The sequence below is a fragment of the Gopherus flavomarginatus genome, chromosome 6 (assembly GCF_025201925.1).
Source record: "Gopherus flavomarginatus isolate rGopFla2 chromosome 6, rGopFla2.mat.asm, whole genome shotgun sequence".
Classification (NCBI taxonomy): Eukaryota; Metazoa; Chordata; order Testudines; family Testudinidae; genus Gopherus; species Gopherus flavomarginatus.
This window is the reverse complement of record NC_066622.1, coordinates 28929169-28945273: the sequence shown is the minus strand read 5'-3', so window position 1 is coordinate 28945273 and position 16105 is coordinate 28929169. Positions and strand designations below refer to the sequence as shown.

Here is a 16105-nt window from a genome sequence, read left to right as displayed (position 1 = left end):
GGATTGAAATCTGCCTATCAGCATGTTTTAAGGAACATTTGGAATTTCATTAAGTACACAAAGCCCTGGTTGGTGGTTCTTTTTTTTTTTGTGGGGGGGGGGGGGAGAGGAAGGGGGAGAAAGGGAAAGGATTTAAACTGATCTTAATGGTAAGAAATAAATACATGATAGCTTTGCATGTACTTGCAGAGACTGGTTCATATGCTCATGTTGCCTGAGCATATCAACATGGCTGGACTCCAGCTTTACAGTCCTGCGATCATGGCACACAATCAGCAATAGAAGAGAGTTAGATTATTCCTGTTCAATAACTTGTAGTAATTCATGCTGCAAATCCCTATGCTGTTATACTAAAAAGGCTAGGTATTGACGGATTCTATTCTACTGTGCTGAAACAGAATTATCCAGAAGGACTCCATTGAAGATATCCCACTTCTGCATAATTTCTCCTGCCACATATTTTCCATGTATATGCCATTCAATTATAGAGAAGAGAAAGAAAACTAAACCAGGAGGCCTCTGTAAATCGCTTAGCAATGTGAAATATATACCAGAGGTATCAGATAACTAATCTATATAGGAACTACCCCACCAGCCCAATATCCAAGGATTGAAAGGCAAGTGCAAGAAGTCTCATAATAAACAATTATGAATAACTTCCCTGCAATTTATTGCTTTTAGACTTCTTTAATCCGACCTAAATTTAAGGAAATGTTTGACAGCAGTGAACTTTAAACTCAAAATGTTACCGGTTTTATCTGCCTCCACACCTGTATGATTTTGTTTTTATATGAACTATAAAAGAGTTCATAAATAATGGAATTGTTTGTTTAATAAGTTATACTTCTCTATTTTCTCTTTCCAGATAGCCCAGCACTATTAATATTGTGCAGCCATAACACTAACAGAATATTATGATCAAGATTGAAATAAAAGGGTCAGATCTCTGGAGACAGCAATTCAAGTGACCTATGAAAAGCTGTCTGTTACCATGAGATAAACACAAACTTATAACTATAACACAAAGAAATCATATTAGGACCTTGACAGTAACCAAGTTCAAGATTTTCATCCCATGCATGTGTGTCTTTTCAAGTTAGGCTGCAGGAAGTTTTAAGTTAACTATAAACAAAGGGGCCAAATTCTGTCCCATCTCACACATTGATTACACTGTAGAAGTTGCTGCCAGGGTGCAAACCAAGACAGAACCAAGTCAGGAGATCCTTTATGCCTGACCTTAGCAATTTTCCTGTGTCTTAGCTGGATACAGTGTTTTCTTACAGTCCCAAGAGCGACACCCTGTCCTACTGGCAGCGGGATGAATACACTGAATCCTGACCCAGGATGACTTCACAGGTAAGAAGTAGAACACTGGCTGTCTGGCTAGTGAGTATTGCCCACATGCTCAGGGTTTAGCTGAGCGCCATATTTGGGGTCAGGAAGGAATTTTCCTCCAGGGCAGATTGGCAGAAGCCTTGGGGGTTTCTCGCCTTCCTCTGCAGCATGGGGCACGGGTCACTTGCTGGAAGATTCTCTGCACCTTTAAACCATGATTTGAGGACTTCAATGGCTCAGACACAGGTCTGATATAGGAGTGGGTGGGTGAGATTCTCTGGCCTGCGTTGTGCAGGAGGTCAGACTAGATGATCATAATGGTCCCCTCTGACCTTAAAGTCTATGATTCCACAATGGGAGAAACAACGTGTTCTTATGATTCATGCTAAGATGCACAGCATCCATTCACTCTTACCTCTTTCAGTTCCTGTGCGACAGAATTAAGGCGTTCATTTTCAGACTGGGTGTTGGCAAGAACATTCCTCAGCTGCTTTAGCTCAGTCTGCAGCTCCATTACTTTTTTCATGTAGTACTCCTCTTTGGTAGCAGACTCCTGAATCAAGGTCTCCTCCCTGCTCTCTCCATCGGCTGCTACCTTCTTGTGGTTGGTATGAGCCTGCCCAAAAGCCTAGGATGGTCAGAAAAAAAATGATATCTTTGATTAACACATTGACCTTTGCATAAAAATTACTCCCATTTTAATAGTTCACAAACATTTCCACATTTCAGAACTGCAAAATAAATAATTAAATAATATTGTCTTGCACTTCAATCTCTCCATTCCAGGGCAGATCATTAACTGAGGCAACCCGGCTTAGCTGCATTGACTTCAAAGGAGCTACACTGATGTATACCAGCTGAGGCTCTGGGTGTATGCAGAAAAGGACTTGACCCTGCAATTGGAAACCGTTTTGCCCAAGCAAGGCCCCTGAAAATAGCAGGACAGGGCCCCAGTGGTGTTCCCAGTGACTTATTCATGCTGCATGAACAAATACACCTATAGAACCGCGGATACATTCACATACCTGAGGGACTATTTCACACAGCTTGAAATTCCAGTGTTTATAGCTTACTCATCATTCTTGTGGCTGCCATTTTAGTCTAAATGCTATGCCAATAAATACATTTTGTACACAAGGAAAACCAACCAATTTAGGGGGTTCCATTAAAATCTGGACTGGATAACAGTTAAAATGGGCAATATCAAACAACAGCTCACTACAGTAATGAAGGATCTCCTTTTGAATGCCATCCATATTAGCAAAATCTACCGCCTTCACACAGCATGAGCACAGGTACTCAAAATGGAGATAGTGCACAAGTTCTTAATTTGCTGTTGCCACAACAAGTGACTTTATTTCCTGGTTCAACTTCTAGCTCTGAAGAGACGATTGATCTTTAAAACAAACATTGCAGTTTATCCGTTTTATGTCAAATCCTCTTGCCAACACTACCCATATTTGTGGTGTGGATCAGGATTCAGGGTCCCAATTCAGCAAAACACGTGATGGGATTATGCACATGCTTAAAATTAAGCACCCGCTTACATCTCATTGACAAATGGCTCTGAAGCATGTTTTCAAGCGCTTTGCTGAATCAAGACCTTAGTCTTCAACTGTGTGATGATCAGATACAGTACTTCTGTCTCCTCTCCCTCGTCCCCTTTCCCCCAAGGCACAGTATACAGTATAAGTGGTCAGGACCAGCGCTGTGAAGACTGAATCATGGAAAACAGATTTTAGGCTAACAGACTGTTCCGTTTCTCAGCTTTCATTTGCGATGGGAAAAGCATCTCTCAGCAAAATTCTCCTTTGAGATGTAAGCACGTAGGTCTTACTGACTCAGTGAGCATCGGATGGCAGAACCTGTTTTTAGAGCCGAGTCAATTGCTTTCACTAAAACACATTATAAAGCAAAGGGTTTCTTAACAATTTAAGTAGGTATATACTGGTAACAATCTGCCTGACAGATGGACTGGAGTCAATGAGATTAATGAATGCTATCTTTAAACTACTGTACGTGTTTGTGCCCCAGTCCATTCCAAGATGAATTTGGGGCTTCCAGGTGCCAGCAGAGTTTTCAGGATGCCAGTCTCCATAAGGCAGGTTTTTTACAGCTAATATTAATATTATGCTTTAAGCTAAATCAAGGACAAACTAGCATCTCCTTTCCAAAGGAAACTCCTTGTCTAGTCAACTGTAAATTTTTTCTATTAACCATTTTTTCCTCTGCTCTTCGAATGTATCCTATCATCACAAAAGGAAATCTGCTTCCTATATATATAAGTAGGTTTCAGCATTTTATTCTTCTGCATACTAGATAGGAAGCATTTACTGATACAGTACTTATTGACTATACCAGGGCTGAAACAGATGATTGATAATGTCTGCCTTGTCCAGTATTAAAGGCACCCACTTACTGCTCTTATCAGAGTGAATTTGATTTCAGATAAGCAAATCTGAGAGCAGCTGACATATATCCACTGAGGAAATTCTGGCCTGATTCACTCAGCCAACCCGAGGGAAATTAAAAAGCGTCACATTTCAGACAGAAAGTAAAGCACCATCTGTGCAAGTCGTTGTCAAATGAGTTTCAACTGTACAAAGCAGCTTAAAAGCCTAATACCTCAGATCTCCATAAGTGTCAGAGGGATGGCAAAATATTTTTTTATATTATATATATATAAGCTGCTTCTCCTCAACACACTGACATTTTCCCCTCAAGAATTAAAATCGGTCTGTTATGGACCTGCATTTATTGTAAGTCTACAATATGGTGAAAGAGGCTCTGACATCCACTAGTAAAATCCACCAGCAAAATCAACTGTTTTCAATATGGTAGGTTTTTCTTACCAGTAGGCTGCTAACACTAAGTAGGTTACAACAACTTAAACCTATTGCTGATCACCCATTAAAAAAAAAATCTAAGCAAAATTAAAAATAAATTATTTAGTAAATTATCTATAGAGAAATTCTTGAGAGCAGTGACTAGTTTACATTTAATCCTTTAGACACAGATGTCAAGTTTAGGATTTGCAGGAGTTAATGACTCTCCTGTGCAATGAAATATTTTCATCATCGCTTCACTGGTGCAAATACAACCTATGGCCAAGATCATAGGAACATAGCAATTGCCATACTGCATCAGATCAGTGGTCCTTTTAGTCCGGTATTCTGTCTCCAACAGTTGCCAGTGCCAGATACTTCAGAAGAAGGTGCAAGAAACCGCCTAATCTCTAGTAGTTGCGAGATTGGTTTAAACCTTGAAGCATGAGGCTTAATATCTCTTCCAAAATGTATACTGTCAATGATTATAACTCTGGATATTGTTGTTATCCACATAACATATTCTAACTCTTTTAGAATCTTGCTCTCTTTATGGTCTCCATGATGGCATTCTGTGACAATGAGTTCCACAGTTTAATCACACCTTGCGTGAAAAATATATCTTTTCATTTAATAAATTCAAATTTGCCATTTTTTAATTCGATTGACTATCCCTTTGTTCTTGCGTTTTGAGAGAGAGAGAACAGAAGTTCCTGATCTACCTTCTCAAAACCTTTGTTGTTTTATATGTTTCTACCATCTTCACTATTGTTCATCTCCTTTCCAAGGTAAACTATCCCAGTCTTTTCAATTTCTCTTCGTATAAGAGTTTTCCCATTTCCCTGATTATTCTGAGTGCCTTCCCTTAATTCTGCACTGTCACGCAATATGTTGTTATAAATTGTGACAAATAAACAAAATCTGCTCACATGGACTGATTGCAGAATTGTGACTGAAGTCAACAGTGACTAAGGTCCCAGTCCCACAATTTTATCCTGTGCCAAGTCCCAGTGAAGACCCACATGCATCACATTGCAAGATAAAGACCTAAAAGACTTAATTGTCCTTGCCATTCAACGGCTGTAGGATGCCCTGTCTGAAGAGGTTAGTGATTTCTGTAAATAGCTAATCCCATCACAAAGCCAACCATCACAACAGACCTCCTTATTGGTGATTTAAGCAGGAATCAAAGGTTGTATGGGGAAGGAGACTTAACTATTTCCTAAACTCTAGGCCCTAAATTCTGGTCCATCCAGAATAAGGTTGAGACAGGGCACTGTGGTTAATACATGCAGCTACTATCCAAGATACACTTACTATATACCAGAAGCCTTTACTCACAAAGCTGTCAGCCTGGTACCTCTCTCTAATACTAAAGATGCCTAAAGGAAAAAAAAATTGAGAGTTCTCGCATTTTTAACCATGTCTCACTGCACCTCTCTTCTACTTAATAGCGGGGATCCCATATGTTCATGTTACAACTAACTATTTACATACTATAATAGGCTATGTGGAATGGGAAATTTTATTTTAACCCAGATGTCCATAAAATGTAATTACCATCCATGGCTATGGTCCAGGTCTGTCTTAAAAATCATACGTTATGAGAAAAAAAGGTTTTAGTAACATGCATGAAACCCATGAACATTAAAGCACCATTAAAACCAGTAGCATTCACAGCCTCCTTTCAATTTCTTTGCTATTTAGATGCAAGAATCAGTGGGGGGATGGGGAGAATTCAGAGTTGATTAAGTAATGCTTCTCTTACTCCTCTACTGAATGCTTATTTTGCTTTTGCCTACTAAATTACCTGGTTATTGTGCTGTGATTTCCCTGAGGCTTTAAAGAAAAAAGTGGAGGTAAACATCTAAGTGCTAATTGCACAAAGAAATATCATGGGCATGTTTACCAGGGTGGGCTTTATGACCCGCAGGGCCCGATTCGAATACCCAGCAGTGGTCCAGGGCTTCAGCGGCACTTCGGCGGCCGGGGGTCTGCTCCTGGTTGCCGAGGCACCAAAGGAATCCTGCTCCCGAAACGTCGCTGAAGGCCCCCGGAGCAGGGCCCTTGCTGGCCTAATGCCGCCCAAGACCACCCGGAGCGGGGCCCGATTCCAGGGAATCAGCCTAAAGCCGGCCCTGATGTCTACGCTACAGCATATGTCAGCATAAACGGGCTGAATAAATCACCTCCTCCCACCCCCAAGCAACATAAGTTACATTGACTCAAGTACCAATGTGGACAGTGCTATGTCGGGGGGGAGCTACCGCCGCTCGTGGGGGCTGGAGGAGGTAAGCTGACAGGAAAGCTCTCTCCCATTGGCTTAGAGTGGCTACAATAGCAGAGCTTGCAGCAGCAAGCTGCATCGGTGCAGCTGCACTGCTGAAAAGTCTCTAGTGTGGCAGGAGCCTAGAAGAGGAAGGAGGCCAGTTATAAAGGGATCATTGTGGAAGAGCGTTTTTAAGTGTCACTAAAATGCAACCCTGACTGAATAATTCAAAATCGAAGGTATGTGACTATTATGCGGTCATGCAATTAAATAGGATATCATAATGCATACACACAAGGGGGCCGAGTTAAGGTTGCCCAGCTAACTTTAATTCTGCCATTTTCTAACTTTTGAGTGCTTGAGTTTGCAACCTTAATAATGTTCTTTTCACTCAGTTTTTGTGTGTGTGTGATATATATTAATTTATACACCAAGAGACACGCACACTTTTTCCTGCATGTTAGTGTAGCAAGCTACCAAAATCCATACAGGTTTTGGTGAATGGTGATTCAAAATTCTGGGAGATAGCAACATTAAAAGGACTACCAGAGCTCTCTCTGGCCTGTCCTTCCCACTCTTCTTTTCCAGGATGAAGTCACCAGTAGGTGTCAAAAGTCTTCTGTACCTATATAGCCAGATGTAGGTGTTGCCAGCTACATAAGCAAAGCACTTCCATACATCAGTACAGTGCTACTATTTGTTGCCATCTGTATGCCTCTGAACAGATCCTCACTATGGAAGGATGTTTTACTTAGACCCACATATACTTCTGTCCCAGACAAATCTGTTTATTTCCTCTTAGCTTACATTACTAATAAGGAACATTTTACTCATGAAACTGAGATTGTCATCATAATATCACATGAAACAAAATGCCTTCTGCACAAATGATTGCAAACTTCCTGAATTATTGCAGTTCTGAACCCTCTGGACTGCATCTTTAAATGACTATTTGAACTCCAGCAGGTTGAATGCTACGGACAATTGTCCTTCAGGCTCAAGGAGAAAATCAATCAACTGCAGTCTGGGAAAGCAGCACACTACCAATCAGTAAGCGTGGTGGGTATTTAGTCCCACGAAGGTTTCTGAGTCTCCCACCATGACCACCATACATTAGCTGCAGTTCAAGAATAAAACACTGAAGGCACACATAGAATTTTATATGAAGTGATTGAAAAAATAATAAATCAAATTACAGTTACCAATTTTACCATCCTCTCTCCTAATAGTTGAAAGCATAATACTAAAAATTAGCTAAACTCATTTTGAAAGATTAACCATAACCATTTTACTGCGCCCCATAATATGGAAGTTCAGGAGGGAAAAAGGACTTTGATATTTTAATTTGCTTAACAACAGCTGATGCTTGATCTCACTGCTGGTGGCAGCTATTTTGCTGAAATGAGCAACACAGGATTTACCGTAGCTCGTCTAGTCCGGTACCATTTGTGGCACTAATATTATGGGAGGCAGCCCAGAACAAGAGAGACAGTAAAAATGGCTTCTTGTTTTAACATTGAGCAATGGGGGGAGGGAGGGAGAACTCTCCTCTACTCCCCAGCCCCAAGCTTTGGATAACCATTTCTTTACACCAGTACAAGGAAGATAAAATGCTACCAAAGTCAGAATTCTGCAGGCATGGCAGTGGTAGCATGTTACACCCACATTTTGTTGGTGAAAAATGACTACGCTAGATGCCAGGCAGTGGAGAAACATGTGCCCAATGCTTTAAAAATATTCAGTGTTGTTTTAAGTATGAGCAAAGTAGGCTTGAAAGCAACCCACACAGTCAGTCAGTATCACATGATGCCTCTTTTCGACAACATGATCATCAGCATCAAAATCTCTCATGCATATAGCTTCTTCTTTCTAACTTCCCCAACCCTTAAAAAAACCACTTGTGTTTTGTTCTGAGATGGGTCCAAGTCACAAAATTCAGATCCATACCTCCTACAAGTTTAGGGTATTCAGAGCCTTTCCATGCTTCCATCTTAATAGTAATGGACCGTAACGGTGAATTACTTTATCAGGTTTGGTAAACATCAATACAACACAAATCAATGGAGTATAATAAATCTGGACACAGCAATTGGCAACAGCGCAAGAAAGAAAATCCTGTCATCCGCAATCTAAACCTACGTCATAATAAACAAACAAACACTTTTACTGAAAACCTATATAGTGTCTTCTATCCAAGAATCTCAAGTACCTTAAAACCATTAATGAAGTCAGTCTCACAACAGCCAGTTGAGGTAGGTAAATAATACTGCTATCCTTATTTTTCAGATAAGGAAGCAGAGGATGAGACTTCAGGCCGGTTGCACAAAGTCTGCAGCAGGTAGGAACACAGAATGACTTCTGCCCTTCTCTCTCTTTCCCAATGCCCTCTTTTCCCACTTGAGAGAAGATGGACGGAGAGAAAGTCTGCGAAAGTCGGAAGGATTTCCCACAAGTGATGTTTTATGACCGTTATCTCTCTTGCCCATTTCATAGTTCATTCACAGTAGTAAGAACATCCTACCTTCTGAAATCTCAGATGGCTGGGCAGGGCTATGTGAAAGCAGAGCTACTCTTTAGGGAAGGACTTTCATGCGGGGGGGTGGGAGGGTGGAAATCAAAACTTTCAGACTTATTGCTTGAACCTATTTATGGGCCTGAGCCAGAACATTCATGTCAGATGCACCAACATTCAAGTGTATTCAGAGATAGAGTTTTGATTTGAGCCCTGTCTCTAATTTACAATTTCTTCCTATAGTTTTCCTGGCAATATTTGCTAATTAGAGATGTTCCTGTTTAAACTAAGGGCTCATTCATTCCCTTCCCAGCCCATCTTCTCTTTCTGCTTATTCTGCAGTAAAGTCATAATGCTTAATTTGCAACTGACAGTTCATTTGTGTGGCCACAGATTAATACATAATTAGTATCTTGCTGCAGTATCAAGCTGAAAAAGAGAAATGGTCAAATCCAGCTCCTGATGAAAGCCATGGACATTAGCAGAAGTTGGAGAAGACCAACTGTACAAGTACGATTCAATTCCCACTGTAGACAACACCAGTTTTTCCATGCACTTCAGTAAGAATTAGACCAAGCTTAAATAAATAAGCTCTTTTCCAGTCTACATGTGGCATAAACAGACAGTTAAGGGTTAATAGAACAGAAGTACTTCATGTCTCTTTTGCCTGTAAAGGGTTAACAAGTTCAGTGAGCCTGGCTGTCACCTGACCAGTGAGCCTGGCTGTCACCTGACCAGAGGACCAAGCAGGGGACAGGATACTTTCAAATCTTGAGGGAGGGAAGTTTTTGTGTGTGCTGTTAGTGTTTGGTTGTGGTTCTCTCTGGGTTCTGAGAGTGACCAGACGTGCAACCAGGTTTCTCTCCAATCTCTCTGATACAGGCTCTTATGTGCTCAGAATAGTAAGTACAAGGTAGATAAGACGAGTTAGGCTTATGTTTGTTTTCTTTATTTGCACATGTGTATTTGGCTGGAAGGAGCTCAAATTTGTATTTTGCTGAAAGGATTTTACTTTGTGCTTGTATACTTAGGCTGGGAGGGTATTCCCAGTGTCTATAGCTGAAAGACCCTGTAACATATTCCATCTTAAATTTACAAAGATAATTTTTACTGTTTTTTCTCTCTTTAATTAAAAGCTTTTCTTGTTTAAGAACCTGATTATTTTTTTATTCTGGTGAGACCCCAGGGGACTGGGTCTGGATCCACCAGGGAATTGGTGGGGAGAAAGGAGGGAGGGGGGAGAGAAAGGTTAATTTTCTCTCTGTGTTAGGATTACTTTCTTCCTCAGGGAGAGTCTGGAAGGGGGAGAGAGAAGGAGGGGGGAAGGTGAATTTTCCTCTCTATTTTAAGATTCAAGGAGTTTGAATCACAGCGATCTTCCAGGGTAACCCAGGGAGGGGAAGTCTGGGAGAGGCAACGGTGAGGGAAAGGGTTTACTTTCCTTGTGTTAAGATCCAGAGGGACTGGGTCTTGGGGGTCCCCGGGCAAGGTTGTGGGGGGGACCGGAGTGTACCAGGCACTGGAATTACTGGTTGGTGGCAGCGCTACAAGTACTAAGCTGGTAATTGAGCTTAGAGGAATTCATGCTGGTACCCCATCTTTTGGACGCTAAGGTTCAGAGTGGGGAATTATACCATGACAACATGTCTGAAACAATAGCAAACACAATACAGAAAGTGACTGACCAGCTGAAACAACAACATCTTCTATAAAATGGGCTTTCTTCTTTAATGTTTGCTCAATGCTGCTCTTTCTACAACAAACAAAAATATATACATATATATTCCCACCTCCCACCTCTCCCCTCCCAATATATGCATCTGGTTGATCCAGCTTGAATTAGAGTATTCTTGTTATAGGGCCAGATTGTGGTCCCATTGAAGTCAAGAGAAGTTTTGCCATGGATTGCAAGGGGAGCAGATGCAGGTTCAAAGCAAATACCTTCTATATTATCATCATTAAGTGAAGATGATTTGAGAAGGAGAGGAAGTAGTGTCTGAGAATTAGAAACTCTCAGTTAAACCAAATTTCACTTTGGCTAAATTATTTATATTGGTAGATTCAAAAAGCATTTAAAACACACACACACAAAACCCCACCACCACCATTACACTTTAAAATGCCCCAGAAACTTTACTGATGAAAACAAGGAGAGACATCTATTAGTTTACACTTTAAAGATAAAATGCAATAATATTATCCAGATTTATGTCAGCCCTGGGCTAATTCAAAGCTCCTCACAATTGATTAGAACTGGAAAAAGGAATTAGGACAGTAATGGGATGAAGTGGACCCATGCCAAGAATGACAGGTTTTACAAATCGCACCCAATTTCCAAAATACAAACTCATAAAAAGTGAAGTTTAATTGGTATTTTAAATCAACAAAGATCTAAAATCATCTGGGTTGTCATAACTATAAAGGGAAGGGTAACAACCCTCCTGTATACAATACTATAAAATCCCTCCTGGCCAGAGGCACCAGAATCCTTTTACTTGTAAAGGGTTAAGAAGCTCAGGTAACCTGGCTGACACCTGACCCAAAGGACCAATAAGGGGACAAGATACTTTCAAATGGGAGGAGGGGGCTTTTGTTTGTGCTTTTTTTTGGTGGATATTCGCTCTTGGGATTAAGAGGGACCAGACATCAATCCATGTTCTCCTAATCTTTCTGAACAAGCCTCTCATATTTCAAACTTGTAAGTAACAGTCAGGCAACGTGTATTAGTTCATCTTTGCTTCCTCAACTTGTGAATGTTCCCTTTGCTAGAGGGAAGTTTATCCCTGTTTTGCTGTAACTCTGAAACTAAGGCAAGAGGGGGTTCCTCTGGGCTCTTTGATTCTGATTACCCTGTAAAGTTATTTTCCATCCTGATTTTACAGAGATGATTTTTAGATTTTCTTTTTAATAAAATCCTTCTTTTAAGAACCTGACTGATTTTTCCATTGTCCAAAGATCCAGGGGTTGGGTCTCTGATCACTTTGTAAGCAATTGGTTAGGATATTATTCTCAAGCCTCCCCAGGAAAGGGGTGTAAAGGCTTGGGGATATATTCTGGGAGAAGAGGAACTCCAGGTGGTCCTTTGCCTGTTTCTTGTTAAATCACTTGGTGGCGGCAGCATACCAGGTTTTAACCTAAGCTGGTACAAATAAGCTTAGGGGGCTTTCATGTGGGTCCCCACATCTGTACCCTACAGTTCAGAGTGGGGAAGGAACGCTGACATAGGTATTTACAGGAAAGAATCAAACCTTAAGTCTCTTGGCAAAGGTGAAGGTTTTTTGTACCTGACGGCACAGTGTGACAGCAAGGTAACTCAATATTAAGGATGATTCTTATACACAAACATCATAGGAAACAACTATTTTACCGCTGAAGGTTAGTGTCAAAATTATCAACTTCTTGTGTTTTTTTGTTTTTTTTTTTGTTTCTTTTTTGTTTTATATTTTTTTCAAAAAGCAGTTTCTGCATGTCGGTGACATATCCATTCAGCGTAAGCATAGAACAATGTGAAGAGTCATTGAAAATCATATCAATTTGTCAATTTCATGCACCGAACCTCACATCTATTAAAACAGTCAGGATGATAGGGCAGAACTGACCCTTAAATGCTCAAAACTCAAAGCAAAGCCCAAGGCTTTTCTGAGATTTGAAAAGGTGTACAGTGATTTTGATTGCTGTTTAAAAGTCAAACCCAACACTCTGTGCTATCATTTTACTGTGTCTACATGACCAGAAGCAGAAGTACTGAAACATCTGGAGAAAGAGCCTCAGGTCCTCAGTTCTCCAATAAATAATCCACCATGATTCTGGAAAGACCTATTACCAGCGCAACACCGCAAAACTATTCCAATGCACTAAAAAAGGAGGAGACAAACACCTTTGAAATGACTTACCAAGGCAGTAACTGGTCACTATAATATAGTAAACTTTGATTATTGCTGATTACCAGTTTGGAAAACACAAGAACCATCTGGGTTTGCCTTGCAGCCCTTTGTCTTACCTAAACTGTTCATTCAATAACAATCTAAGAGATGGCACAAGGAACAGCTAATACACAAGACGATGTGGGGAGCACTAAATAACTTTTGGGAATTAAAAGTTGTTTTTTTAGTGAAAAAGAGCAACAGGCAGGAACATTTGTGATTTCATCAGAAATATTACTGGGAATTCTTTTTTTTAAAAGGCTTTCTTCCATCTCAGCAAAGTACACAAATGTTCTATGTGCAAACAGTAACAATGGCTGCCTCTTGGATATGTCTTCACTGCAGAGTTAGCCTGGTTTCTTACATGGGTGTTGTCCCCAACTCATCTCCCACTTACACACAAACCCTCTCACCCAAATTCTGTGGTGCTTTCAAACCAAGCTAACTGGCATGGCTGGGGTTTGGGATAAAAGTCTGCGTTTCACTTTCACTTGGGCTGGTAACAAACCCATTTTGAAGTGAGAACCCAGGCTAAATCATTTGAATGCTGACAGTCCTCCATTGCCTTCTCCAATTCCTCCCATGTGCCTAGGAGGACAGACCAGTTCTCCCACAATTCACTGGTAAAGAATCATAGACCCAGCAGAAAGAACCATGGGACGTGCCCCCAGAAATCCTAGCAACACACAGATAAGTGCAGCACCAGAGAGGACACAGTAACTTTGCAGTGGGGCTGTTCATGGCCAAGTTAGGCTAACCTGGGTGCCAATAACCCAAGCTAGCTCTGTGGTGAAGACATCCCCTTAGCTTAGGGGATGGGAAGCAAAAGACAAGCCACTGGGCTCGTTAAAACTAGGCACACTGAATGGAAGAAAAAGATCACAGAAAGTTGAAGATGTTACAAGAGCCAGTAATTCAGTTAATCAGAAACAGAAGTAAGAGCTCTATCTTATACAGAAGAAATTATGGGAGTTCCCTGCACAATGAACATTATCAGTCAGAAAAGAAAAACCAAACCATCTTTATTAAAATGTTTTACTGGAAATTACTAGGAAATTCACTTGCCTATGGCTACACTCATTGGTAAATTGAAGTGAGTCACTGTAAAGGATCGAAGGAAAAAGGGAGGAAAGCAAACTGCTTATGAAAAATGTATGCTATAGGAGGATTAAAAGAAAGGTAAAGAAATAAACAGAATGACATCTTGAAGATTAAGAGGCATCAGGTGCCAAAGTACAAAGCAACCTCAAGACGGTATGTATCAACATTCGAACACACACCACTAGGCACCTTCAGATAAAAGGGGAAGCTGACATTCTTCATCACACCAAAGAATCTCAAAAATATGAGCACAACTGAAAAATGAAAAAGGTGAAGCAGTCTAATAGGGCATTCCATGTAAAATACTTTGCTAGGCTCTGCATGTGATTATTTGAAATTTCTCAGCCTGAAAACATCAAAGCGGCAAAGAATGTTTTTATGTCCTATAATTTGTCTTTGGTCCGTATCTACTGAGCCTTTTACATTTTAGATTACAAGCTTAGAAGCAGACTTTTCTAATTAAAAAAAGCTTTTAAAAAGTTAAACATGAAGAATAACGTTAAGGGCCGTATTTTCTAAAGCATGAGCACACACAAAAAATGTACATGTAATTGCATGCCTGTTTATAGATTTATATAGCTAGGTTTGCACATAAGATAGCATGATCATGCATACAGATATATGCATATAATAAAGGACAGCTGGGCATCTGGTCATTTGTGCGTGCAAACATCCAGTGTATAACAACTAAAGTAACTGCCTACCCAAATTAGACAGGTAGTTTTATGCATTTTTTCTTTTTAAAAAACACACAAAGATCCTGATCCTCTGAATTTGTCTGGTATCTCAGTCATGAATGAATTACTATATAGCCAGCTCATCACCAACAGGAAAAAAAAGGTAAAATCTGTTAATGATTTAGGCCTTGACCCTGCAATTGCACAACTATGTTCTTACATTTATTCATACGGATGTAAACTTATGAAAATTTGGGCGCATGGTTCTTAGCCTGTGAAGAACTCATAATAGTATGGCGGAACAAGCAATGTTAGTGTGCAGTTTTAGTAATTTTAAAAGTAATCCCATCAAAATATATTCTTGGCCTTCAGTCACTTTCAAGTTGTGCTTGCCTCCTATTAACTTATTCAACTAAGATCTCTACCAGGGAAATTGGAATCTAACTAAGAAGATATTATGCACCTTACCATGATCTTATGCACTAAAGAACGTGTTTCTTGACAGGTGACTAGTGCATAGATGGAGCTTGTAAAATGCAAATACTTTTTGCTCTCTTCATGTCTCCGATACTGGGGGTGGTCACTGCATGTCTTCTTTTCCTCTCTGCCCCCAAAACACCAGTTACTTATTCAGGATGTTTTGATTTAATTTTTTATGAGGATCTCCAGAATTTTTCCTACCACAGTTTAACATCTGGGAAAGGCAGACAACGAGGGAGGGGCGTTGGAGGAGGGGAGAAGCACAAAAGAAAGATACTTTGAAGAAGAATGACAGAAGCAAACCTTTGAATTAAACTTTTCTTTTTGTCTCCTTATGCCATCCAATTTTCTGCTTTACTCTCCTTTTAATCTGTGCGTTAGTTTTTCCTCTTTAAATGAAAACAACTGGGGATTTTTAAATTCAGGGGAAGTGCAAACAGTCTGCTCCAGAAGGTAGAAGCTGCCAGAGCTCAGTTCCTCCTTTCTTTTACAACTTCGTGTGCAGCTTTATAAACCAACAATGGGACTTTTCAGTGGTAAACTACAAAGTCAGAGCAGAGCAGTTACGCATTGTCATCTGTATCAGGGCAGTGTCTACAAAGGTGCTAGGTGCTGTACTCAGACATAGACAGCTCTAGAGAGAAAAGGATTGTTGCTGAGGAAAACAGAGTATTCCTCTTGCAATGCTGTGTACATACACACCATTTTTAGAAAACAGTGAAACAAAATGAACACACACTTGTTCCTCTTGTCACTCCACAGAGCTAAATGTAGCTGTTGATTTAAGCACCAAGACCACATCAAGGATCCCAGAGCAGCTCAGTGCTGAATGTATCAATTGAAATCAGTGCAAAAAAAGCATCAGGATGAAGGCAGAAACAAAACAGAGCAATACTGAAACGTAGTCATTTTATCGAATCAGGCATTTGAACAGTGAGCAGAGACGGGAGTTTCTGAGCTGAAAGACACATCAGATGTTCCTT

At 40.3% G+C, this 16105-nt stretch overlaps 1 protein-coding gene across 2 annotated transcripts in view; it reads right to left on the bottom strand.

Annotated features, from left to right (window-relative positions):
• The window catches only part of BICD2 (BICD cargo adaptor 2), a 157453-nt gene that overhangs the window by 63409 nt on the left and 77939 nt on the right, over positions 1-16105 (bottom strand). For both annotated transcript variants that reach the window (XM_050959185.1, XM_050959186.1), the window contains exon 2: positions 1751-1963. In XM_050959185.1, coding sequence (XP_050815142.1) covers positions 1751-1963 — 213 coding nt within the window. The remainder of the gene's footprint in view (positions 1-1750; positions 1964-16105) is intronic.